The 25,806-nt window shown below is 37.7% G+C and overlaps 1 protein-coding gene across 2 annotated transcripts in view; it reads left to right on the top strand.

Moving 5' to 3' along the window:
• The window catches only part of LOC105225056 (uncharacterized), a 179,756-nt gene extending 154,295 nt beyond the window's left edge, over window positions 1-25,461 (top strand). The window contains exons 4-5 of one of the 2 annotated variants that reach the window (XM_011203373.4): window positions 14,765-14,830; window positions 18,625-25,461. In XM_011203373.4, coding sequence (XP_011201675.2) covers window positions 14,765-14,830; window positions 18,625-23,573 — 5,015 coding nt within the window. In that variant the 3' untranslated portion in view covers window positions 23,574-25,461. The remainder of the gene's footprint in view (window positions 1-14,764; window positions 14,831-18,624) is intronic. The other variant, XM_011203374.4, reaches the window with a different exon arrangement.
• The last annotated feature ends 345 nt before the right edge of the window (window positions 25,462-25,806 follow it).

Raw genomic sequence — 25,806 nt, 5'->3', positions numbered from 1 at the left:
GTTCGCAATCAATGCAATATTGTTGACAACTAAAATCAAAGGGTACATCGGCGCAAAAAGTTTGATATGTTTGCAGTCTATTAAGTTCTTTTATGTTCTTGACAGTTTTTAATCTTTTTTGCCTTTCGTAAACACAAAATTGATGTGAGCGCAAATTCAAAGCGCTGCGAGAGTGGCCCGACCAAATTTTGCTGACACAATATTGTCAGAGGGAGTGAGTTTGAGTGTTTGTTAAAGGATGGGGAAAGCTTGTTTTTAAGCGCTGTTGGTTCGGTTTTTTTATTAAAAATTGAAAAAAAATGGTTTTATTTTATTTTAGTGGGATTCCGATTCTACGACAGAGATGGCTTTGATAGTTTTTCAAATATGCTGAAAACGTTTATGAAATTTAAATTTGACTGACTGCTTTACAAACGTTGAAAGCACTACTTATGCGAAGTTAGTGCTTCTAAATGTAGGCAAGGATTTTTCTTACTTTGTGTTCAAATGGTTTGAAACAAAAATGAACATTTTTGGAAACTATACGACAGTCACAGATATCAACGGAGGTGCTTTAACAGTATTTTTTAAAAAAATACTTAATGAGAACTGCTCTGAATCCAGGAAAGTAGTAATTTGTATAGTTTTTTAATTACAGAAAGAACAGAACTTATTTAAAGTTACGTTATGGGAGGTAACAGTTGAGAAAAAAACCACTATTCGGCCTTTCGTTTCGGTCTTTCCCAAGTGAATGGCGCTCAGAGAACTTTCCTCATTTGCGTGAACTTCTTCACATGGCTCCATCCGTCATTACAACAAAAAATACTGTATCCGCTCAAAAACTCCAATCAGAGCAGAGTTGTGTTACTTTAATAATATTTAAGTTTACAAGCAAATAATTGAATCGTAAATTCAGTTATGCAGAGCTGAAAGATTTTTAATTTTCGGCTTTTATTTTAATGAATTCAATTTCATTGCTCATGCATATTTCAAATATGAGTTTGCATTTCAAATGACATTCAAATGCATATGTATGTAAGTATGTGTGTATAGCTCCCTGTAGCATCCCCAGCAACAGCCAGTGGAGAGCGAGTCACGCAAAATAAGGCGGCGCAGAGGATTCGTATAAAAGCATCTGTGTCATTGGACATCAGCAGCGCCAGCGCACAGCTTTGACCAACAATTTTTGTCATATATATACATATGTATATGAATAATTGTATATATATGTATAATAAAATATTAATTTAGTGCACTACTAAACACTGTAATTCGGTTGTTCATCTCATCGCACGGCGAGGAAGCACTTGGATTTTCAGCAAGTCATCGCTGAGTAAAATATGGTTTGATGCCACAGCCGCCCATCATTGCATGCAATTTGCCAACTCAAATCGTTGCATATGATTAAATTATTTATGTACATAAGCACCCACACTTACATAAGCTATTTATCATTTTTCGGTCAAAATAAATATGTAAGTCACGTCGTGCCATTTGTGCTGACGCCAGTGGTGGGTGCTTTCGCGACCCACTGAGTGATTGAGTAGGCGTTGAGCCACCATCTGCTGTTAACTCATCACTTAGTTGTGCTGAATTTCGAACACGTTGTACATACATACATACTTATAAACTTTATGTGCTTTCGAGCCCTTTCTGCAATTTAGCAGAGCTGTTCGCTCATGTTTTCCTGAGCACATCTTAAAGGTGGATTCAATTTAACGTTACTTAACTTATGCAAGGTAAATTTTCATTTTAATTTTTGCTCAATCTTATATGTTTATACCCTTGGATTTAATGTCCAGGAAAAACGTCGAATTCCCTATAAAATATACTCCCATATATCAATGATCAGCAAGACGTGCTGTGTCGGCTTAGCCATACCCGTCTTTCTGTCTGTCTGTCCAGCTGTTCGGCTATCTTTATTTATTTTTTATATATGCAACTTCGTCCCTTAGTTTTTGAGCTCTTTTGTCGAAGCCGTTGATTTTAGATCACTGTAGCAGAGAACTGTCAAATAAACTGACCGAACGAACCAGAGAACCGAGAAGTCCATGTATGGACAACTTTTTCATGTGACAAGGTATCTTTACTAAATTTGACACAGATCATTATCAGAGCCAGTGCTATTATCTCTGAAGAAATTATTCAGATCGGAAAACTATAGCATATAGCTGCCATACAAACTTACCCATCCAACTCAAGTTCCTGTCTGGAGAACTTTTTTATTTGTCGAGATATCTTCTCGACATTTGACACAGATCATTATCCGAAGCACCGCTAGAATCTTTGAGGAAATTGTTGCGATCGGACTCTTATAAGATATACCTGCCATACAAACTGACCGAACGAACTGAAGCTATTGTATAGAAAACTTTTTTACTTGACAAGCTATCGTCACGAAGTTTGGCATGGAATATTCTCTGAGATAACGCTACAATTCCCCGACAAATTATTGAGATCGGAAAACTATAGCAAATAGCTGCCATACAAACTGACCTATCAATCTCAGATACTTCTATGGAAAACTTTTGTATTTGACAAGATATCTTCATGGAATGAGGCTAAGATTAAAGCAAAAGCATCGCTGTAAAATCCAAAGAAATTGCTTAGATCGGATAGCTATAGCAGATATTGAGCTGCCATTCAATCTGACCAATTAAAATGTAGAAAAGGTTCCTTTTATAACATTTTATGCTACAAAAGAGCACCTGTGAAGGGTATTATAGCTGCGGTACAACCAAATTCAACATCTTTTCTTGTTTGATTTGCTTTCTTTCTGTCATTGTAATAAGACTTAACATAATTTACCTTAACTTATCTTGACTTACTCTGTAAATTAACTCGCCATAACTTAACTTAATTTTACTTAAATCAATTTAGTTTCAATTAAACTTATTTAACGGTGCAAGAAACGGCGAAAATTTATTTAGAAAACCAAAAACATAATGCTTACTAAAATACTAGTGCTATAAATCGGAAACGGAATCCAAGCCTCATTAATCGTTAGGTGTGATTATACAGTTTCAAAATACTTCGTCCATATTTCGCTTTCCTGCAGTCATTGTACGTTTAATTGCAATTTGTAACCAAAAATTTAAAAACATTGTGCTTTCTAATTTAATTTTTGTTTTTTGAAATTCCATTTTATGGGCAATTTCGCCTGCAGCGTTGCCGCAGACTTTTGTAATTTATAAGTCTTGAAACTTAATACTCAACTCGTGCATGTAAAGCGTATTCTGCGGATATAAAAAATTTATATGGAATTATATATATATATATATATATATATATATATACATGTATAAATTTGCGGTCATCGTCAAGCAACGAACGAATGTTTAGCGCAAAAGCATTAGCAAAAATTAAAATAAACTTTTAATTTGCCTGAACTTGTGTGCTAAGAATTCTGCAGCTGTAATGCTCCCACTCAACACGGCACATAAGCACTTAAGCACGTATATAAGTGTCTATATATCAGTTTCGTTTGGGAACGACTGGCAGTTATGACTTGTCGAAGAATTGGTCAAATTGTAGCAATTAGTGTTTTATTGTTTTTGTTCATAAAAACTACATTCGTCGCACATTACAGTTAATGACTACAGTTGTCCAGTCTGAGAGAAAGATAAATGCTCTTGCAAAGAAAAGTAAGAAGAAAGTAGGGTTAAAAGTTTTGGTTATTGATTCTCTGAAAAAACAACAACAAGAAAACATGGGAAATTTGGTTTAATACTCTAATGCGATTGTTGACAAATCGAGCTTGGGAAATGCTGGAAATAAAAAAATCTGCAATCAGTTTTTGAAAGGGTGACTATTTATTGATCTATAACTGTATTCGTGCGGTTTGCTAAGAGATAGAGTAACTTGATTATTATTCCACTGTTCCAATGCTAGGAAAATGCATTGGAAAGCCATCACCCTTGGGCGTCCTTTTCAGTATGTGTCATTAATTTGAAGACTAAAACAAACAATTTTTCACTCAAATACCACAGATTGTACTAAGTAACTGAAAAAGTGTGTCTAGTTCTTTATCATTCTTTAATATAAATAAAACCTCAACCAAAAGTCATCGTATTTCGGTGGAAGTTTATGGTGAACAAGCTCTAGCTGAGTCAATGTGTCAAAAGTTGTTTGTATGCTTTAAAAGCAGTGATTTTGACTTCGAAGGCGAAGAACCTGCGGGGAGTTCAAAAAAGTTCGATGAGGTATGGTTAGGCTGGTAAAGTAATGAGCCACGCATAGACCAGTTTTGTTTCTTTGCGATGCCAGATGGAGTTCAGTTTCTAGGCGCAAGAGTCATCCCTTAGATTGCTTGCGCTTGACGCGAATTTTAACATACTTTGCGGCTTCACTATCGATAGCTCTTCCAGTGTATCATACAGTGAGGACCGCAGATCTTTACAGCGGGACAAGTGCACAAGAGCTGCTCCATTGTTTTCCTGGTGTTTTGTTCTAGATATTTTCTGCAGTATTTTCGATCTGTCAGCCGCATCCAGCGGACGTGTGTCGACACCACACAGTGACCAGTTAGTATTCCGCTCATGTTCCTACAGTCTTTTTCATCGAATCTCAATTGGAATTTTGTGTGCTTTCGATCTACCGTTTTCTACATGACTTTTGCATTTTTGTTCCCAGGTAGCTCGTTCATGGGTTTCTCAATGTTGTTCACGTTTGCGGGGGTCAGCCGTACACCATTCTTGGCAATCTCGTCCACTATTTCCTTGGTATCGATAACTTTATGTAGAAGTGAAGTCGCTTGCTTCTGGCGAGGTTAAAGCACTGATTGCTGTTTGCTTGTCCACGTAGATTTCAACTTTGGCGTTGCTTGCTGATACCAGCTCCGCGGCTTGCCCATTAGCAAAAGACCTCTGCTTAAAATATGTGACATCATAAAAGGCCACCTTATCGAAATGAGAAAGTGGAAGCATTTTTCAATGAGGATTGCTGGCAAATGCAAGAAGAGCTCGGAGAATTTTTGAAATCCTGCTTTAAACGTTTACGACATCCCTAAACTGAAAGAATCATATATGCATCTTGGCCAATCAGCTAAATCAAGAGCGAAGCCAATTAGCCATCAGGTTGCTCCAATTAATAGTTATGGCGTAACAAATTGACTCGATATCCATATTTAAGGGAAATCAATTTGATTTTCACCGGTCAGTCTTTATGGAAGGTGTGTTCTTCGAAGATTCCACCATTGTCTTAGACAATTACCATGTCAAATTTCCTGAAGATACTCGTATCTCGTAAAATAAAAAAAAAGTTTCCCATACAAGGCCGGTCTTTTGATTAATCAGTTTGTATGACAGCTATATGCTATAGTGGTCCGATCTAAACCATTTCTTAGGATATTGTACCGTTGCCTTGTATAATATCCCATACCAAATTTCGTGAATATCTCTCGACTAATAAGAAAGCTTTAAATGCAATCATTTGATTTCGATCGGCCAGTTTTTATGGTAGCTGTTTGCTATAGAAGTCCAATATCGGCCGTTTCGGCATATTAGCAGCTTACTGGCGAAGAAAAGAGGTGTGCAAAATTTCAGATCGATATCTTAGAAACTGGAGGACTATGACTATGAGCAAAAAATAGTAAGACTTTGTTCATAATTCTGAAATTATTAATTTTTTTAATTTTCATTCAATCCTCAGTTATTTAATAAGGATAAAAATAGCATGTAGTGCTGCCACTTGACTCACGTATCACACAATTCGCTCATCTTATCCATGTTATTAAAGCGAAAATTTTCAACAGGTGGCAACTTGGTTAAATATTTTTATTTTATTTAAGCTTTCTTCGCCTTTTTAGTATCCCAGGCTATTGTTGAGACTTTATGAAAAAATCAAAACTGAAAGCAATAACCTAAAATTGTGTGACTTTAAGACCCGAACAATGCAAGAGTTCACAAGGTTGACATTAAGTTTAAAATGAAAGGAATGTAATTTTAATATTTCCATGTTTAAATTAAATAAAAGTAATAAAAAAATAAAGTAAAAATAAAAAATAGAAAAATTAAAAAAATAAAAAATATAAAAAATATAAAAAAGTAAAAAAATAAAAAATAGAAAAAAATTAAAAAAAATAAAGTAAAAATAAAAAATAGAAAAAAATAAAAGATAGATAAAAAAGCTTCCACCCTAATGTACACCGCCTGTGCATTGATTACTGCTGCCACGCAACGACAATGCACATTAAATACGAGTATAAATATCTGGTTAATGCAATTTTCAGTCGTGAATTTACTGTTGCTTGCGCGAAAGTTTTCATTCGTTTTATTTTTATTTTTCATTTATTACTTTGTTTATAATTTTCGAAAATTTCAATTCACATTGTCCCTAAACGTAAATTTCATTGATCAATTTCCGTTTATCACACACACTCGTACAACAACACTTTTATGTGCCGTTAATTTTACGACGCTTGCAATACATACACACGCACGCTCAGCAAATATGCATGTAGAAATAAATAAACTCAAAAATGCGCTTACCTTGTTGTTGTTGTTGGCATTTCTGTAATATCTTATGGCATTTGTATTTGTTATTGTTGTTTGGCTGCCATGTAAATCACGTAATCGATTACGTTTTTGGCAAATGGCGCTAATGTTGGCCACCTTACTCGCGCCAGCATTCAAATGCCAATGTGTGTGTGTGTGTGTTTGTTTGCATTCGCTCGTAAATAAATTTTCATATGGCCGAAGCTGCCAGGGTAATCAATACAAATATAAATAATCGATTGAAAGGAAATTGGACAAGATTTGGGTATTCGCATGCCTACATAAATATGTGTGTGTGTAGAGTAGATACATATGTATGTATGTATGTACATATATGTAGTATGTTGAGTTATATTGGTATAAACACAGTAAATATTAAATTTTCGGAATTTCGGTTTCCGCATTTTCTCTTGGGGAAGCACATTAGCTGTTAATACCGTTACTTTTATTAATGCAACGTTAATTTTTACATTTCCATTTTATGTTTTATACTTATGAGCTTACTTTCAAATATTAGTGTTAATATTGAAAATATTGTATCAATTCAACCAAATAGAATATTTAAAACATGTGGCAACTATTTCCTAAAATATTTGCAATTCTTGCGTCTTTTTCAAGCCTTACACCATATTGAAATATTGCTTTTGTCATAATAATTTTAGGAAAAAATTTTAAGGGGTGGCAACACTGCAAACATTTTTTTAATTATAAAATTTACATATTTACTCGTATGTCAAAATTAAGTGTTCTTTCAAATTTTGATGAGAGCATATTTTCTTAAATAAGTGGCAACTCTCATGAAAAAATTTGCTAATTTTAGGAAAACGATAATTTTAAGGAGGTGGCAACCCCTTAAATACTTTTACAGCTATAAAATTTGCGGCACCCTTATCAAAGTAATTAATTGATGTACTTACTAAAAATATATTTTTTAATAGGTGGCAATGCTCATAAAAAACCCTAATTTTAAGAAAACAATATTTTTAAGAAGGAAAAAATTTTACGCTGCAATTACCAAAGTAATTAATTGGTCTTCACAATTACAAAAAAAATATTACTTAATAGGTGGCAACCCCTCCCAACAATAGTCGGACATGTTCGCATTTATAACCCGCTTCTGCTTATAGCGTTTCTGTACTGATATATATTACTAGTCATCTTTTTTGAAAAAAATTTCAAACAGGTGGCAAGTTTCTAAACTTTTTGATTCAATTAAATTTTTCAATGCAAGTCATCCCACAAAGATTCATTGAATTGATTAATCGGATTTTATCATTAAACTTTTTCAAACAGGTGGCAACCCTTCAAAAATATTTATAGCTACAAAATTGACTGTACTCAAAGTAATTAATTGGTGTACCCAATTAAAAAAAAAAATACATTTTCTTAATAGGTGGCAACCTGCCCAAACGAAAAAAATTGTCGAAAGTGTTACCTTTTCTAATCGCTTTAACAGATTATCACCCTTCTGTACTCGTGTATGATTAGTCACATTTTTTGCATATAATTTCAAACAGGTGGCAAGTTTCTAAATTTTTTTATTAAATTAAATTTTTTCATGCAAGTCATCCGACGGAGATTCTATTGAAAATTGGTTGATCGGTTTTTTATATTATTATAAGTATTTTTCGAACAGGTGGCAACTGTCTAAATTTTTTTCCTTAAGCTATGTGAAGAAATCCAACAGGCCATTATTTCAGTCAGTTCGGACTTCACAATGTTGGTAGAAATAATATTGTATGTCTGAAAATCTTTGCTCTCTGTTTTTCTCTCTTAAGTTTCGTGTATCAGAAGGGTATTCAAACAGAGCTTCCTGCCATATTATCTCACCGATCTGAAGTCACGTGTGAAAGCTATTTCATTTTTAGTAGAAAAAGGTTAATTTTCAAGACTTTTTATGGAATCTTGTGCGTAGAATTCTCAATAAACGTTTATCCTAAAATTCCTGCGAGTTTCGGGAGTTTTGGGGGAACTGAAAAACAAAAAGGAGTGAGAGCTCTTAATGGAGATAACGTTAAATAATCGAAGAAGGATTGTGAATTAAAAAAAAAATATTTTTTGGGCCAATTTTGAATGCACATATATTTAGAAATGTTCGCTGAAAATTTTGAGTTGATCCGGTAGATAATTTCGAAGATATGTGAGTATTTGTAAGAATTCTTTAAACTTGAAGTAATCAGCTCCTCAAACTGTAAAGACTTTTTCTTGAAATTCCACCGAAAAGACTGAACCAATAGCCGTGAAATTTTCAAACGAACTCCTTTGATATTTTTTTCAGAGTAATGAGTAATGTTAATGATAAGATAAGATTTACGATAATATATGTGACCTGGTCTACGAAAGGGGGCTTAGGTGTCAAAAAAATCAATTTTCACTTTTTAGTTGATTCGGATGGTTGTTGGATGTTGTTTATTTTTAACAGCTGTTTCCCAGAAAACTAGTTTTCGCACGTTAGCTCCCTTTTCGTAGACCAGGTCACATATTTTGATTTTTTCAGTCATTTTGAAGTAGAAATTTTTTCATAAAAACCGAGAAGCCACAATTTTGAATAAAAAATTTTAAATAATAATATTTTTTTCGATTTTTAGTTTGAGATAATTTTAAGCAGTTAGATAATCCAATCGATATCTTTTTTCTCAGTCCCACCTAGAGATCGGCTTCGGGATTCCATTTTTTTCCTGATAAACTACCGGTTATTAAAGCACATTTCATTTCGATATTTACTCAATTTTTCTATTATTTAATTAAATGACTCTTCAAAGAATTTTTCAAAAAGCCTTTCTACTCTGGCAAGTGGATATAACCGCCTAAACTGACCACAAACTAAAAAAGAAAAACTATGTGAAAAATGCTTTAACCGTAAACAAATCTGATATTATGGCAAATCCAAACAAAATTGATTTGCGTTTTCGCACAAATTTTGCACTTAGCGAGCCACTTGTGCCCTACTTTAAATAAACAAACATACATTTGTTGTTGTTGTTATAGTTGTTGTGCTTCATCCACTTTGTCTAGCTGTTGGCCTAAATGCGACGTAATGATTTTGTGTTCCCAATTTTTCCATTTCGTTGTTTCTTATTTACGTTGTTGCTGTTGTTTTTTGTACAACAATGTATTAGCAACCTTTGCGCTCCAAAACAGCTTCCGCTTTCGACTTAGCGCTGAGTAATTAAGTGTCGGCGCGTCATATGCAAGCGAACGGCTGAGCGGCGGCTGGCCCAGCGCACCTCACCAGCTGGTTGTCATCATCGTCATTTTTGACAGGCACACATCAAAATGTTGTGAGCTACGCGCTGCTGGTGACGGCGCAAGCTGTATGTGTAATCGACTGCGCGTGTGCGTGCGTGTGTAAGACTCTTTAATTAAAAACCATTCATGGACGCTTGTAGGCTTTTTGGCGGCTTTTGAAAAAATATGAAAATTTTCGAAAATTTTTTGGATTTGGTTTATTTTTACGTTGTTGTTGTTTGTTGTTGATGTGTGCGGCAACATTTGAAGTTGCCGTCGTTATTAATTTTCACAAAAGCCAATATTCAGGTAATACATATATAGTATATTTTTTGTTTTTTGGTAAACATAATTTGGCAGCAATTTCGCATTTTGCACATGAAAAGGGCGTAAAAATTCGGTTTATGAGCAAATATTTGTTGTGATTTGCGCTCTGCATTAATTTGATAGCATTTTTATACGTAATGAGCGGATTATTCTAATCGATTTGGTTGTGTAAATTAGCTTACTTGCCTTCAATGGCGGTTGCTGGAGTTTAATCTTGATCAAGTTGCTCATACGCCATGTACGCCTTGGCGAATATGTTGTATCTTTATATTGGAGGAGGGCGTTGAAGTTCAGATACGCTGATTTTTATTAAGTTTTACTGTCAATTTAATGATGCGCATTTTAGTGGAGAAAAGCAATACTATTTCGTATGCATGTATATACATATATACATATATTCAATATTTACCACCATCATTGATCTCCGAACGCTTCCTCAAGTATAAGTTTTTGTCTTAAAAGTAAAAATTCAGCATAATCAAGCCCTTTATTTTCAATTTAAACGTGCCTTATTTAGTTTACTTTTCCATAAATTTGATATGAACTTTTTTAATCTTTTGCAATAAATTCTTTATCTCCAAAGTTAGAAAATCTATAATTTTCAAAAGTTATTCTAATACAGAATAATCCGCTCTACAAGAAAGTACCAAATGATTTTTACATAAAATCTTGACTTTAAAAGTTATACGCAGTTAAAGTTAAGCATTAAAAGTACTGTATACATATAGTACACCACGTCGTATGAGTAACACTGAATGTGAAAATCACTTGCATTAATGCTCTATATTACTCATGCGACATGGTGTTCTTAACATGTACAATATGTACATATATCTTTACAACACATTTGATGCATATCATCTTATATATAACTTTAACTGCGATTAACTTAAAAAACCGGGACTCTTAAGGGAAATTTCGGTAGTAGAAGAAGGAAGAAGGCAAACCAGCAGAAGGATCGTATCCCAACGAGTTTAAGTATGCTAAAATAGTTTAAAACATCTTACAGGTAGACAAAGATGTGAAGGGTGGGATAACTTTTCCAAAAATGTGTGCCTAAATCAGACCGTCAAGCGAGGAGGATGAGGGATAATATGGGGTTGCGTCTTAAATAAGGACTGCTCCATAAATATGGGGTGGAAGATCTGTCACTAATTGATGGAACTGTAAAAGCAGAAGAGCATCAATTTGAGACTATAATCTAAAATTGTCCATTTGGATCATTTTTGTATTCTATTTCCCTTTCCATCTTGAAAAAGTTTTAATTTATATTTATATTTTGTTTAGTTATTACATAAAGTTAATGGAAGCCCCCTGAACAGAGTATTTCACAAGTTTACTAAGAAATTTTTAACAACTCTTTCTCACTCTCACGGAAACTTCTCTTCGTCTTTATTGGCGTAGACACCCCTTATGTGGTTATAATGGTATTATTACATCATTAACCGATAAATATATCAATCTTTCAAACGATATTTTTTTATTTACACTTCACTTCAGTTGCTTTTTGTTCTGTTCTTGCTCTATGCCCTCATTCTGTTCTAAGCTTTGTTGTTGATTTCTTTATTATTGCACTGACGCGCTGTTTCATAAGATGGCAGAAGCCCCCAGTGGTTAAGTTTTCCACTTAAGTACTCCATTTTCTGCTTTTACTTCAAGAGAGTGAATACTTTTGACCACTTTGTTCATTTCAGTTGTCAAAAAGTGTCTTATTGTTAACGAGTGCAAAAAATGTAAGTGCCACATGTGCCTCAAAACCGTACGCATCGACCGTGCTTGGACACATATGTATTGCATAAGTTGATGAATAAGTTAAAAGGAGCAAAAAAGCAGGATTTTATACAATTACGTAGCTGGCAGTATGGAAGCTAACAAATTACTCGAATTGAGTTTTAATTCAAACGTAAAAAAAAATATTCTTCTTACTGCTCAAAATAATAACTTCTTTGATATTGCCCACTTATTGTATGCAATGTAACTCTATAAATACTCGTTAAATGTGGTTTTTTATTATGGTTGAGAATTGCAGGCGCACATGTACTGGTTGGGTGAAATGGGACATTTCTGCTGACATTTAAAAGCTTTCTACCAATTTTAATTATTCGTTGCCCCTCAGTTCTGCTGTGCTATCGATAATCAGTGACTTAAAGCAGCATATATTTACAAAGTGCCGCAAAACTCTAAATTAAGTGTGCAATGCTCCCTAGTACACCATGGTGTATGATGAACAAAATTTTTTCACTTGCTCCAAATGTCAATTTTTTTTATAATTTAACACATCTGCACTAGCTTAAAAAACTTAATACCGCCAACAGTCTGTGAAAAGCTTAATATGAAGCAGTAAACATCTACCAAAAGAAATCCCCCGCATTAATTTCAATTTCATAAACTCATCAAGTTGCTTCAAAAATATGTGTTAATTTCATTTCACGCTCTTGCGCCTTGCCATGACGTTGACGGCCTGTTTTATTTACATTTGTCTGTTTTAGCACGTCTTAAAAATATGAACTTCTAGGCTGTTGCTCGCCTTTTCAAATTCATTTAGGCTGTTTATTAGGGCCACGACTTGTCCTCTGGCTCATGTAACTAACTGCGGCGGCTGCAAGCATGTCCTTTGCTGCCGCATCTTCTGCCACGCAGTCTAAATAAATAAATTAAAACTTGACACTGACTGTGGCGCAAATCAACACCGCCTTCAAATCGGTCTAAACTTTTGTCTATTTGTTTTTATTTTCGTCACTGCCGCCTACTGGCTTTTTATGTGCCTTTAAATGTAGCTTTAAATGTGTTCGCCTTTATTTTACTGCTTTTTAATTCCTTAATTTTGAGTTTAATTTTTGTTCTCCTATTTTCACTGGCACTCTTTCCTATTAAAAATTTTTTTGCTCACACATATTTTTGTCTTAAAATTTGTTTGATTATTCACTGCTAGTCGGTTGGCAGCAGTTCTCTTTTTGTTTTCGTCTGCGTCCAGCGCGTTGCCCTTGTTAATATTGCTTCTACCATTAATTATGTTTTGCTGCGCATTATTTAGTGTTGGTTATCCTGTCATCGCGGTTTCCTAGTTGTGACAAATTATTTTTGTCTTAGCTAAGACCTTATGCTGTTACCCCCGAACCTTTTGTGAGTTTTTGCTTTGGGTTCAATTTCAATTGTATCCCTCTAAGACACTGTTCCGTTTGAAGAAAAAGTTAGCCAATGATAAAGCCGGATTGAAAAGTCACTTAGAAAAGTCGGACCATTTTTAGATAGATTATATCAAGTTATTGAACCCATAAAAATGAAAATATATTGTAATCTCTGCAATATTGTTTCAGCACTCTGAACAAATCCAGGAGCTTGCTTTGGGCGCGATCAAACTAGAAGTAATCGCTAGACTTTTCGAGTATTTTAGGTGAATCTTGATCGCAATTATTCTTTTGAATCACTTTTTGAAACATTCTGTTTTGAACTAATGAATTTATTTGCTGTAAAGAAGAATCATCTAGAGTTCAATAGAATCGGCAGTTCTCAGATTTGTCATGAAGAAGACGAAGTGTAAGCAGATTTCGTAAATCCACAAGTATCTTGAATGTCATACTTTCAATCATCCGTGGGAACTGACTGGAATCATAACTCTTCACCTCCATAGTGTGATGATAGGTCGCTTTAACGAATTTTTTTAAAATCCGTTTTTAAGAGCTGTTACTGATTTCATAAATTTCGAGTTTTTACTGGATATAGTGGGATCAGTGTAATATATATATAGTATATCCTTCACTTTTTATTGATTGAACATTTTTTATTATATTCATTTATTGCTGTATAAACTGTTTTCGAAGGCTGCTCGTTGTTTGATATTTCGATTTCATCTACCGACATATCCTTGCAGGGTTGTATTTTACTACACATACACACATATTATTTTCGGCTTCTGTGTGTATGCATCCACACATAAACTTATTTATTACCATTGTTCTCTGTTCTATTGCTTTTGTTTTGCTTAAATCACTTTGTGTGTTTTCGTTCTTTGTTTTTATTCAATTTTTTTTTGTTTTTGTTTATTTGACTCTCGGTTTTTGTCACCCAGCACAGCTGGCGTTCTCCACTTACTTACGCTCCCACTGTTAGCAGAATTATGTGTGTGTGTGTGTCAGCGTAATTGAAAGGGCGGTGGCATTCTTTTGTTGTTATTGTGTTGTGTCAGGAAGTCGCTTGAACGGATGTGATGTCAAAATTCAGAATTTAATGTTTTCAGTTATGTAATTTAATTTGTAGAAAATCCAGCCGAAAGTCCTCAATATTTGTAAACTTCCACTTTGATCCATTCATGCACCGCAAAAATGTTTATTGTTATTATTGTATATACTGCAATTTAAGCAACCGAAACTTCCGCTTTACCACGACCGCAGTTTCGGTTGAGAGTGGTTCTTAAATGTGCTGGGCTCAACTGGCCCAGGTACACGCACATTGTATCTCCGTTGTCTACAAACACTATATATTTAGAAGCAACAACTATTTATTTCACAAGTCTCTTGTGTAACAGCTTATGGTTAACTCATACATTACTATTTTTTCTTTCTTCCTTCTTTTATATTAATGTGCTGCTTTTCGTCGCTTTCGCTTACGTCAAATGATCAAATGCAACAAATGGCATGAAAATGTGCAAATGTTCATGCTCGCTGACCGGTCACTTGTGACTTGGCTTACAACGCAAATCCTGTGATATGTGGTTACGATTTGGTTGGTCGATGCAGCGCTTAAAGTGAAATTAATGGTGAGACGACCACATTCACAGCTCGTCGAACAGGGAATCATACCACGTAAGTATCTACAGTACCGTACAGTGTTTTAGCTTATTTTTTTTTTGTCTTTTCGTTTGTAGTTACAAATGTAGTGTTTTGTTTGGCATTGTAAAAAGTTCTTACGGTGGTTGTGGTTTGTAGTATTATTTTATATACAATATATATCAATTGGTTATGTACTCATATGTAAGAATGCTCTATCTGTAGCGTTCTATATGTTTGTCTCCATTATGTGAGCGCCTCATTTGGTGTTAGTAAGCATCTGCGATTAGATTAAAAGTTTGGTGCTGATACTGGTCGCTATACTATCGAGGAAAAAAATTTGCTACAAATGAAAAAGTGAAAAATTGAGTTGAAAGTATTAGATTATACAAGTGGAAGTGTTACAATATTCATGATACTGATCACTATACTATCGAGGAAAGTAATTTGTTTCAAATGCAATTTGAAACTTAGTTACACTCTATATATTTTGTGTTACTGGCCCCTATACCATCGAGGAAAGTAATTTGTTGTAAAAGAAAAAAGTGCGAGCTGGAGTTGAAAGTGTTGTCTGCTATACAGTAAGAGTACCCAGAATTGTAAATAAAACCCAAAATACTTAATTATTCATTAATATTTATTTTGTCGCCTTCAAAGTATTGCCCACCAGATGTAATACACTTTTTTCAACGTGCTTTCCAGTCCTGGAAACACTTTTCAAAAGCACTTTTTGGGAAGACCTTCAGCTCATTTAACGAATTTTGTTTTATCTCTTCGTTCGACGGACAACGGATTCCAAGGAGCGATAATTACAGTTTAGGGACCAAAAACAAAGACAACACGGAACAAATTCTGGAATATGGTGGCTGATGATGGCATTCATTGCGTTTTTGGCTTTAAATTCGGTCACAAACGTGCCTCGTTACGTTTGTGTATTATCATCGAGTAAAATCCATGAATTGTTATTCCGAAATTCCGTCGGCTTTCGTTGAATGTACTTACGCAAACGTCTCAATATGGTCAAATAGAACACCTTATTGATCAACTGTCCCTACAAAAAAAATTCATGACACACTAAACCACGAATATCGAAGATAACAATGTGAATTACTTTGATTTTAGATCGGCTTTGGCGCGGTTTTTTGGTTTTAGCTCGTTTTTTCCCCTCCATGATTGTTGCATGTCAAACTCGTGTCTCATCGGTAGGTTTAATGCTCTCCATAAATGTGGCATCAGAATTCGCCCGTTCAAACTTGTACAAAGAGACCTGTTTATGGTACTGCTTTTGAAAAAAAATTCAGCTATATCAAAAGTAGTCGAGCAAAAATATTAGAAATATCCACCAAAATTATTCGAACGGTTCCAAGAGAGATGTCGAGCTCTCTTTCCATCTTTCTATCATTTGCTTGACGATTTTCAAGCACCACGTATTTATTGGATTAACACTTTCATCAGCTGAAGTGGTCGAAGGTCGTTCAGAACGAGATCTGTCTTCAATAATCTCTCGACCGCCTTTGAAGGCTTTGTACCACTCATAGACTTGTGTTTTTGTCAAAACTGAATCACCGTAAGCCTTTTCCAACATCCGCAACGATTCCGAATTTTGGTTAGAAATACATAATTTGAGACAAATCTATTGTTCGATATTTTTGTCTATTGTAAAAATTTCAACGCACTACAAAGGTGTACCGACTTAAGCAGCTGCTGAAAACAAACTGGTTGACAGATCGCGTTCATATTTGATTAATATTAATAACAGTACTATCAACTCAGCAGCCTACATATTTTTGAAATATCGTTTACCCAGGAAATTTAATTACAACTTCCGGGTGTTTTTTTGTCACAATGTATTGCATATACCATATGACAGAAATGACCACCACAGATATGTTTAAGAATTATTTCAATTCTAAGGTGTGGTTTTTTTACTGTCATGACTTCAGTTTGCTCATCGGTTTTTAAAATTTATTGCTTTTTCCGGCCGAATACTCATCTGTTAGCTTCATTCGTCACTAAGTTTTTTGTTTTTAGTGTTCCAATTGAAGTTATCTTTAAATATATTATTCCAATTCTGGTAGTAGCCCAAAATATTTTATACTATTGAACAAAACAGAAATCAGTTATCACTAAAATTGAAAATTATTATCAAAAAACTTGAAATTAAGCTTGAGTAGTGATGTTTTTACCAAACCAGAACTATGCGAGCAATCATAGATTGGTAGCAATGGTTACTAACCAAATCTTTATATTGGCCTTATATACAATATTAGATGTATTCTATCCTATTATATCGAAAAACGTCTAGCAAAGTGTCGTTGAAACAAAACTTACGAGTAATTACCAAAATATTATATAAAAAAATCATTGTAGGATGAAAGCGTATATAAATTCTTACATCTGCAGTAGACATATTTTGTTGTCAGTCTGCAAGTTGACATTTGTTTTCCAAGCCATTTAGCTAAATAAATACAACCCCCCAATGGCCAACTATTAGTTTATGAAAATATAGCGGATAAAAATAAATGCCCCAAAATGCACGCTTTGGCGCCTAGTTTGGTTGAGTACTTTTAAAATGCTTTACATTGCGCGACTTCATCACATAAAGTGTAAAAATATTATTTAATTTCTTGCACGCTGTCTAGTGATGTCAGCCGCATTTCTTGTTTAAGGTAGTATTTTTTAGGTGTCGTTGGGTAAGCTTTTGAATAACGTTCTTCATTCTTGTTGTTCTTCAGAGGTGTGGATAAAATCAGTTACTTGTTTTTTCAAAAAAGATTTCTTTCATAATCTGTAGCGTTAGACTTGTACTTTCTGGTTTAATGTAGTTTAAGTGGCTTCATAGATATTTTTTCAAGAGGTATATTTACATAGGAGTTTTACTCTCAAAGATCTTATTAGATTTCAGGAGGGATTAAGTGAGTTTTACTCTCAATGATTTTATAGATTTCGAGAAGGCTTGAGTGTATGTGCTTTTCAAAAATAAACGTAGAATTATACACGGAGCACAAAAAAACGGATGAAATCTACCCTAAGTGTCAGAAATAATCAATCGATATTGAATATAAATGAAATTCTAGGTTGGAAGTAGAGCTTTATTATCGGTTTCATCTAAATATTGATAAGGTTTCGTGCGACGCTTGATTTATTTTGCATACCAGAATTTGAGTATTTTCTGTACGCGATATTTTCGGCTTCTCATTTCAATGTTTAGTGACACTGTGACATGGAATGACTCTGCCAATAATGTCCTCTAAAATAAACCCATCTCCAAATATTTATTTAGCTATCGGCCTCTCTCTAATGGTAGTGCTCTTTTCTTATCTGCTCATCAATATTTACCACGGCTCCTTCTTAAATATTATTCAGGTTTTGGGATTTGGCAGGCACTTTTCGGCGGCAGACATCGTAGACGGTTGTGTAAACAAAGGTAAAAAACCGCGAAGCTATGCGCTCTGGCAAAAGCAAGTAAAGGGCGTGTACATAAATAAAATTCGTATTCAATTTGAATTTAAATTGCCGCCGCCATCTTTTCACGCCTACATTACGTCCTCATTTAAATACGAATACATCTTTATTTGCACGTTTGAAAGAGGATTAATGCCTTAGGCATTTGTGTTTGACAGTGCATATTTTTGCGCGTAATATAGTACATATGTATGAGGCTGGGTAAACAGATGGCGCACCGAGATGTACTACCAGAGCAGTACTCTTTTTAAATCTAAAGCTTTTTTGTAAGCAGAGTTCCGCTAAGTTTTAAGCGTATTTGCTTTTTGTAGGCTGTTATAATTCTTAGTAATATATGTTACTTATTTCGCTTTTCTTGTTTGCAGCCTTGAAAACCTCACCCGCCATACACGAGCAATGCAAACAGCTGGAGCGTGCCAAGACCAGCGATTTGCTGAAGGCCAAAATACAGCAGCGTCCGAATCGCGAAGACCTCGAGCGACGTCACATATTGGAAGAGGATGAGTGTCATATCGATCCGAGCTTGGCGGAGAAACAGCGTATGCTGAAGAAAGCACGCTTAGCCGACCAGCTGAACTCACAGATACAGCACCGGCCCGGACCGCTCGAGCTCATCAAGAAGAATATCTTACATACAGAAAAACCTATTGAGAAGATTGTCAAAGAGGGTCTAGTATCATTCAAGGCAACAAGTGAGGGACTACTAACGCGACCACAGCATCCACACAGTTACGTGACATACGAGGATGACTCGCAGAGCTCAGAAAGCGATACGCGTCAGACGCCACCACGCGCTGATGAGCAAGCTGCATGTGACGGCGCTAGCGATGCGCTGCAAGTGGCTGCTGCCTCGGCAGGCATAGTGACTGTAGCGCTCACCATACCTACAAGCGGTGGCCAGGTGGTCGTGACATCTGCGCCGATATTACAGAGTAGCGCACCAGCGTTGAAAGTAAATGCGGTGCCACCGCCGCCGCCACCACCACCGCCAGCGGTGTCTATCGCTAGTAGCGTACAGGTGAAACAAGAAACAGCGAATCTCTTTGAGGAACTCTGCCAGTCGGTGGCCGGACCGTCAGCTAGCCCTGGAGGTAGCTTTTTGTCAATGGTCTCCTCGCCTGCTTCGCTAACGTCGACCACATCGACACTGAGTCCGCTATCCTCCATTGCTTCGCCACCACAAACACTCACATCACTACCGCCATTGAGTTGCCAGTTGTCGCTGGCAAAATCAGACGCTCCAGGTAAGGAGAAGAACCGCAAGAAATCAAAGTCAAAGCCGGCCTGCAAGGCGCGTACAATTAAATTTCACGAGTATAAGGGTCCGCCGAATGCATCGCAGAAACTAAGCAGCGAAAGCAGTCAACCCGAGGAGACATCCTACCAATTAATGTTGGAACAGCAGAATTGCTTGCTCAAATTTCTTGAAACACTCAACAAGAATCAGTCTATCGTGCCAGCAGCCAGTGCGGCAGCAGCAAGCAGTAGCATCAATGCTTCAGCAAATGGTGGTTTGGTCACAACAGTGGCTAAGTCGAATACAGCAGCGGCCACAACCGCAGCAACAGCCACAAAACTGTCAACAGCGCTGCCCTCACCAGCACCAGCGACACCCTTGTCCAACGTTACGGCGGTAAGTGAAGGCGCAAGCAGTACAGCTTCACCGGCTAACTCGACATTTTCCATAATTTCCACGCCACGTCCACCGCCGCTACCGTCGCCGGCGCTTTCGGTCACTTCTTCCATACCACCGAGTCCGGCCACGAGTTACGCTGAGTCTACCTGCTCCGTAACAGATATCTCACGGCTGGAAAAGATGAAGGTATCCGATTTGAAAATGCACCTGAAGCGACGCAATCTACCGGTATCGGGCCCTAAGCCGCAACTAATAGAGCGTCTCAAACCATATTTACCGCTTGACGTCACCGAGTGCTCGACAATTGTGAACACACCGGCTTCCACAGCTTCGTCCGAGATGATTTCCACAGCAGGCGCTGAAGCGATGGACGCCACCAACACGACAATAAGTGCCGAGCTGCCCGTGCCCATGATTGTCAACTCCCCGCATCCAGCGGCCATGTCACCGGAGCGCCGTAATCTCGAGCATGAGCAAATGGACATAGTACAGCAAGTAGATTCGCCGCGTCCGGTGCCGCTGCAAACCATACTACAGCCGAAACCGCAGGCCGCTACCATCATTCTAACGAACGACGACTTGGTGCGCGAACAAAAGCGCCAAATTGATGAGCTGCAGCGCCAACTGCAACGCTCTCAGCAGGAGTTGCAGCAGATGCGACAGAAGCAACAACAAAGCAGCCAACAGCAGAAGCATCTGCAGCATCCCCAACAACAGACGGTGACAGCGCAGGTGGTGAACGCCCTTCCCACGCAACAGATAACGCTGATCACCACCACAACCGCACCACATTGCGCACCGCTCGCTATGCTGCCGCAGATAAAAGAGAACATAACGTTGCCAGCCACTAAAGTGGTCACAGTCAAATCTCATGCCACTAAGGCCAATGCCACAAATGCGGCCGCGCACAAAGCCGCCGCCAACAGCAACACTACAGCGGTGACACCGCAAGCGATGAGTCAGAAAATGGTCGTGAAGCAGCAACTGGAGGCGAAAATACAGAAGCAAAAGCAAGCAGCAGCTGCCGCAGCGGCCGCAGCACAAGCGCAGGCGCAACAACAACACGTACAACAAGTGCAGGCGCAAGCGTTGGCGCAGGCACAGGCGCAGGCGCAACTGCGTCTGCTCACCACCACGCAAAAGACACAAACTTTACTCATTCCAACCGTGACGACAGCGGCGGCCACCCCGGCGAAACTCGACGACATGAAGAAGCTGCCGAATGCGGCGCGTCAAAAAAATTCCAACAACAACGCTATGAATAAGTGCAATACAAATGCTGCCAATACAAATAACGTCGCCGGGACAACAACAATACTCGCTAATCAAATACCCTTGACGGCGAAGACGCACAACAATCTGGGACTCGTGTGGAACGAAGGCAATCAAACAATATTTCTGGTTGGTCTAAACGATCAGCATATGACAGCGCACACGATTGGCAATATTTCGCTGGCCAATGCCAGTCCAGCTACGAAGAAACTGCTGAATGGACATCAGCGCACGAGCTCATTGCCGAGCATACTCTTTCCGATCGCCACGCCAGCCGGACATGAGCCACAGCATCAGCTGATCGAAGCGAAGCCGGTGATTACACAACAACAACTGCAACAATTACAACTACAACAACAGCATCAGCAGCAATATCACAATCGACTCTTCCAGCCCACACAACAAATCATACAGCTGGATATTAAGCCACACAACCTACCGCCGCCACCGCCGCCGCCGCCACAATACGAGGAGGCAACTAAGCAATTGGCCGCCAAAGCTAACCTAGCCCAGATTAAGATCAAAGAGGAGCCCAACACGGGACGCAATACACCACATGCGCCCACGCACTCGGTGACTACGCAGACGACTAGCAAACGCAAGAATCCGGTCAAATCCGAGAAGGTCACCAATGTGCTGGATATACTCGTCAAGCAGGGTGACCTGCCCGAAAGCGTACTAGAGCCCATCACACCCGTGACACCGCTCACGCCGGGCGGCAGCAATGCGCTTATGACAGACATGAGCGGCAATTTGATATTCAGCCCCAACGCAAACTTGCAAACCGCCGCGGACGTGCTGGCCGCGTCGGGCGCACTCGTGCCCAAACAGGAGCCACGCAGCAGCCCAATGCCGGAAAGCACTATGGTAACGCAACCGATGGACACAACACCTAGTGGTCAACATCAGCAGCAACAACAGCAGGCACACCGTGACATGGACAGCGTGTTTCAGTTGCTGAGCGGCGGCTGCAATGATATGCCGTCCAACGCCATCAATTCTCCCTTACACAGCGGCTTCATTGACAATATCGACATGGCCTCGCCTTTACAGCCGGATGCACATATCGACGCCGAAAGCGTGGCTAAGACTTTGGACATATTTCTGGAGCAACACCATGCCACACCGCCGCCGCAAGCGTCTACACCGGGCGTACACTTACAGCAACAGCATCAATCGCCCACGCATCACGATATGCTGAGCAAGGCGAGCAGTTCACCCGAGAAGGTGGTTATGTCACACAATGTCGCCAGTCCGAATGCCAAGCTTAATCACTTTGATGAATTCGAGCTGTTCGAGTTGATGTCGCAACAGTTGGAGATGGATATCGGTGATGATGCAAGCAATTTCACAGCGCACGGTGGCGGCGGTGGTCTTAATCCAGCCCACCAACAGCACTTACATCATTCCAGCGGTGACGGCAAGAGCGCCAATGGCGTCGACGTGGTGGTGGCGGCAACGGCTGCCGCCAATGTTGCCACACACACGCTAAATGGGCTGCGGCGTGACATGAATCCCAGCTTGCAGCCATCGATCAATGAGCTTATACAACAGCAACTGCAACAACAACAACAACAGCAACAGCAGAGTCATCAACAATCACAACAGCCGCAATACCATCAATTGCAACACAATAATTGCGCACGTGACGTGTTGAGCGCCGCCGACGTGGATTTCGATGCCGAAAGCTTTGTGGCGCAGCTCGCGCAAGTCAGCGAGCAAGAAGCCATTGCCAACAACAATAATAATAATAATCTCTCACACAATCACAGCATATTAAGTGGCAACGCGGGCAGTCCACACAACAACAACCACAACAACAATTGCAACGGCAGTGAGGTAAGCAACAGCGGCGACCCCGGTCTCAATCTGCATGACAGTGATACGCGCACGCACAGCCACAGCGATAATCACTTCAACGCCACCCCCATGGATGTGTGCGATGATTTCGATAACCCGCTAGGCTCCTTCAGCTTCTCCGCATTTTCGCCGGACTCCAACATCAACACACCGCCACATCCATTTGGCAGCGGTGATAGCGGCAGCGGCGGCGGCATGCTGAATGGCGGTTGCCTGGTGAACGGCGAGACCTCCATGGGTCTGGGGGGCATTGGCGGTGGCATGGTGAGTGGCGTCGGTCTGGGCGGTACTACACCAACATCCGCCGCCGCCAGCTCCTCGACGTGCGGCATGCAGGCGAACAACTCCAACTCCATGGGCATGGGTGAGCAAATGTCCATTTGTGGCCTCAGCGATGGCAGCACCATGATGGGCTTGGGCGGCATGGGTGAGAGCGCAATGACCACGGCGGGCAGTGACAGCTTCGGCGCACCCGGTGACATCTTAGATTTGTTCAATATAGATGATTATAAGATGTCCTGGGGTGAGGGCGATTTCGCCGTATAAACGGCAAGGGCAGTGCCAATTAAGCTGCATGGCTGCAAATTATGTGGGACATCGCCGCCGAAGGTCGAGCGCAAATTAAACAACATGTTTATCCACCACGCTGCTATCGTTGTTGCAGTTGTTGTTGTTGTTGCCAATATTCAAAGTCCGCTTTCGGTTACGGAAGTGTGCGCGCTGACCAACGCGTTTGTGTACAGGAAATTGAATTAATGCTAATGGCATTGTGGCTAGCTTTTGCTCTGAGCGGCAGGATGTATATGGTTGCGGTGCGGCCGCAGGGCGCGAGTGCGGTGGGGTGTGCGTTTATGCCATTATTAGACAATTATTATGCGCAAACGCTGCCGTTTGAGTGTAGGTGGAGTTTCAAAGTCATAAAACGGTGTTTTACTGTCGGTTTTGTTATAACAACAACACATACTGCCACACACATTATCACTGCGCTCTCAATCAACCATATATACATATGTACATTCAAACTTATTCCTCTTTTTTCTACAATTTTACTATGATAACTATCAAATGGAGACCCCTACTTTGAGAAAATGCATTTAAAATCGATTTAACAAAAAATAAAAACAAAAATAAAAACGAAAACGAAAACGAATCGGCGCTTAAAATGTGAGCGCGCGAATTTCCATGAGCAAGCCCAGGCGATAATGTGTGTGGAAGTATGTAAAGCGAGGAGGTAGGAGAAAGAGTGCAAACAGCAGGAAGAGAGAGAGAGAGGGGGCGCAAGTGGTGGAAGAGCGTAGTGTAGCAAAAGTCAAAGACATGCATTGTGAAGTGAACTTAATTAAGACCATTCCAAAAATAAAATAAATTTAAAAAGTGTAAAGAATTTTTTTTTTAACAAAAATAAATAGTCTAGTGTGTTTTTGGGGCGCTTATCGGTGTGAAGGAGTGCACAGTTTGGGCAGAGAGTGACATTGAGGGAGGTTGAAACTAAATCGGCTGCAGGGCAGTAGCATTATTTTTTTACAACAATAAATTGTAAAAAAATACAACTACAACATTTTTAATTTTTTCAACTAGAAAGTGCAAAAACAACAATAAAAATGTGTTTTGAGAAAAAATATAAGTTATTGCAATAACAACAACAACAAAAATTAAAAAAAAATAAATATATAATTTAAAAAAATATAAAAAACTGCAACAACAACAAGAATTCAATAAAAAAAGATAAATAAATAATTTAAAAAGTGTAAAAAACTGCAACAACAACATTTCACTAAAAATTTTAAAATTTAAATTAAAAAAATTTGAAAAATATAAATTTTAATTTTTTAATTTTAAATTTTAAATTTTTTGGGCAGCGTCTGTAATTATTATCTCGACACTCCCCCTACGCCGCCAGCACATGCATGTCCTGCGCTAGCTGCCGTTATAGTTATGTATACAGCGCATGACAACAACAACAAAAAACATTCTTTTTATAAGATTAAGTCTAATATAAAAATTATGAAAAAAATTGTAAATAGTTAAAAGTTGAATAAAATAAATATTTAATTTAAATTTTCATATAATTAAATTTTTTGCATAGGCAAAACGAAAAAATGAGAAATGACGAAAACACAAAATCCACAGCAAAATAAAAAAAATATGTTGCTAACTTACACACATACATACATACATACATACAAAATCTACGCATATACAAAAATGTAAACATTAATATTAAATTTAAAAAATTATTAAAAAGTTGATATTAAATAAAAAAATTTGCATAAAGCAACATTTTATTTAAAATATATACAATAAGCAAATAAAATATTTAAATGCATTATTATTAAATATTATAATAATTATAATATTATTAAATATTAAATACTTTAACGCTCATTCATAACAAAAATGCGCATAAAAAAGAAAAAAACATTTAAATATTAAACTAATATTATTATATTTAGCAAAAAATGTAATAGTCACAAATTTTCTAAAATTTAATATTTAAAATAATGTGAAAAGTATTTCCTTGGAGGAAAGAAAAAGCCTTTTTTGAAGTAAGTATTTGCTATATTATTTGTTTTTAATTTCTTTTTGCCACAAAATGCAATTTTTGTTAAAAAATATAAATTTTTTTTTCGCACACGGCATGCAAAGTATGTATAAAATTATAATAAAAAGTAAATTAAATATTTGTGAAATTCTATACATTGTTGCTGCAACAATGACGAGGCCATGTTAGTTTAGTATATGCAAATATATATTATATTTTATATAATAATTATATTTT

This window comes from Bactrocera dorsalis, chromosome 5, assembly GCF_023373825.1.
Source record: "Bactrocera dorsalis isolate Fly_Bdor chromosome 5, ASM2337382v1, whole genome shotgun sequence".
Lineage (NCBI taxonomy): Eukaryota > Metazoa > Arthropoda > Insecta > Diptera > Tephritidae > Bactrocera > Bactrocera dorsalis.
This window is presented reverse-complemented; position numbering and strand designations above follow the sequence as displayed.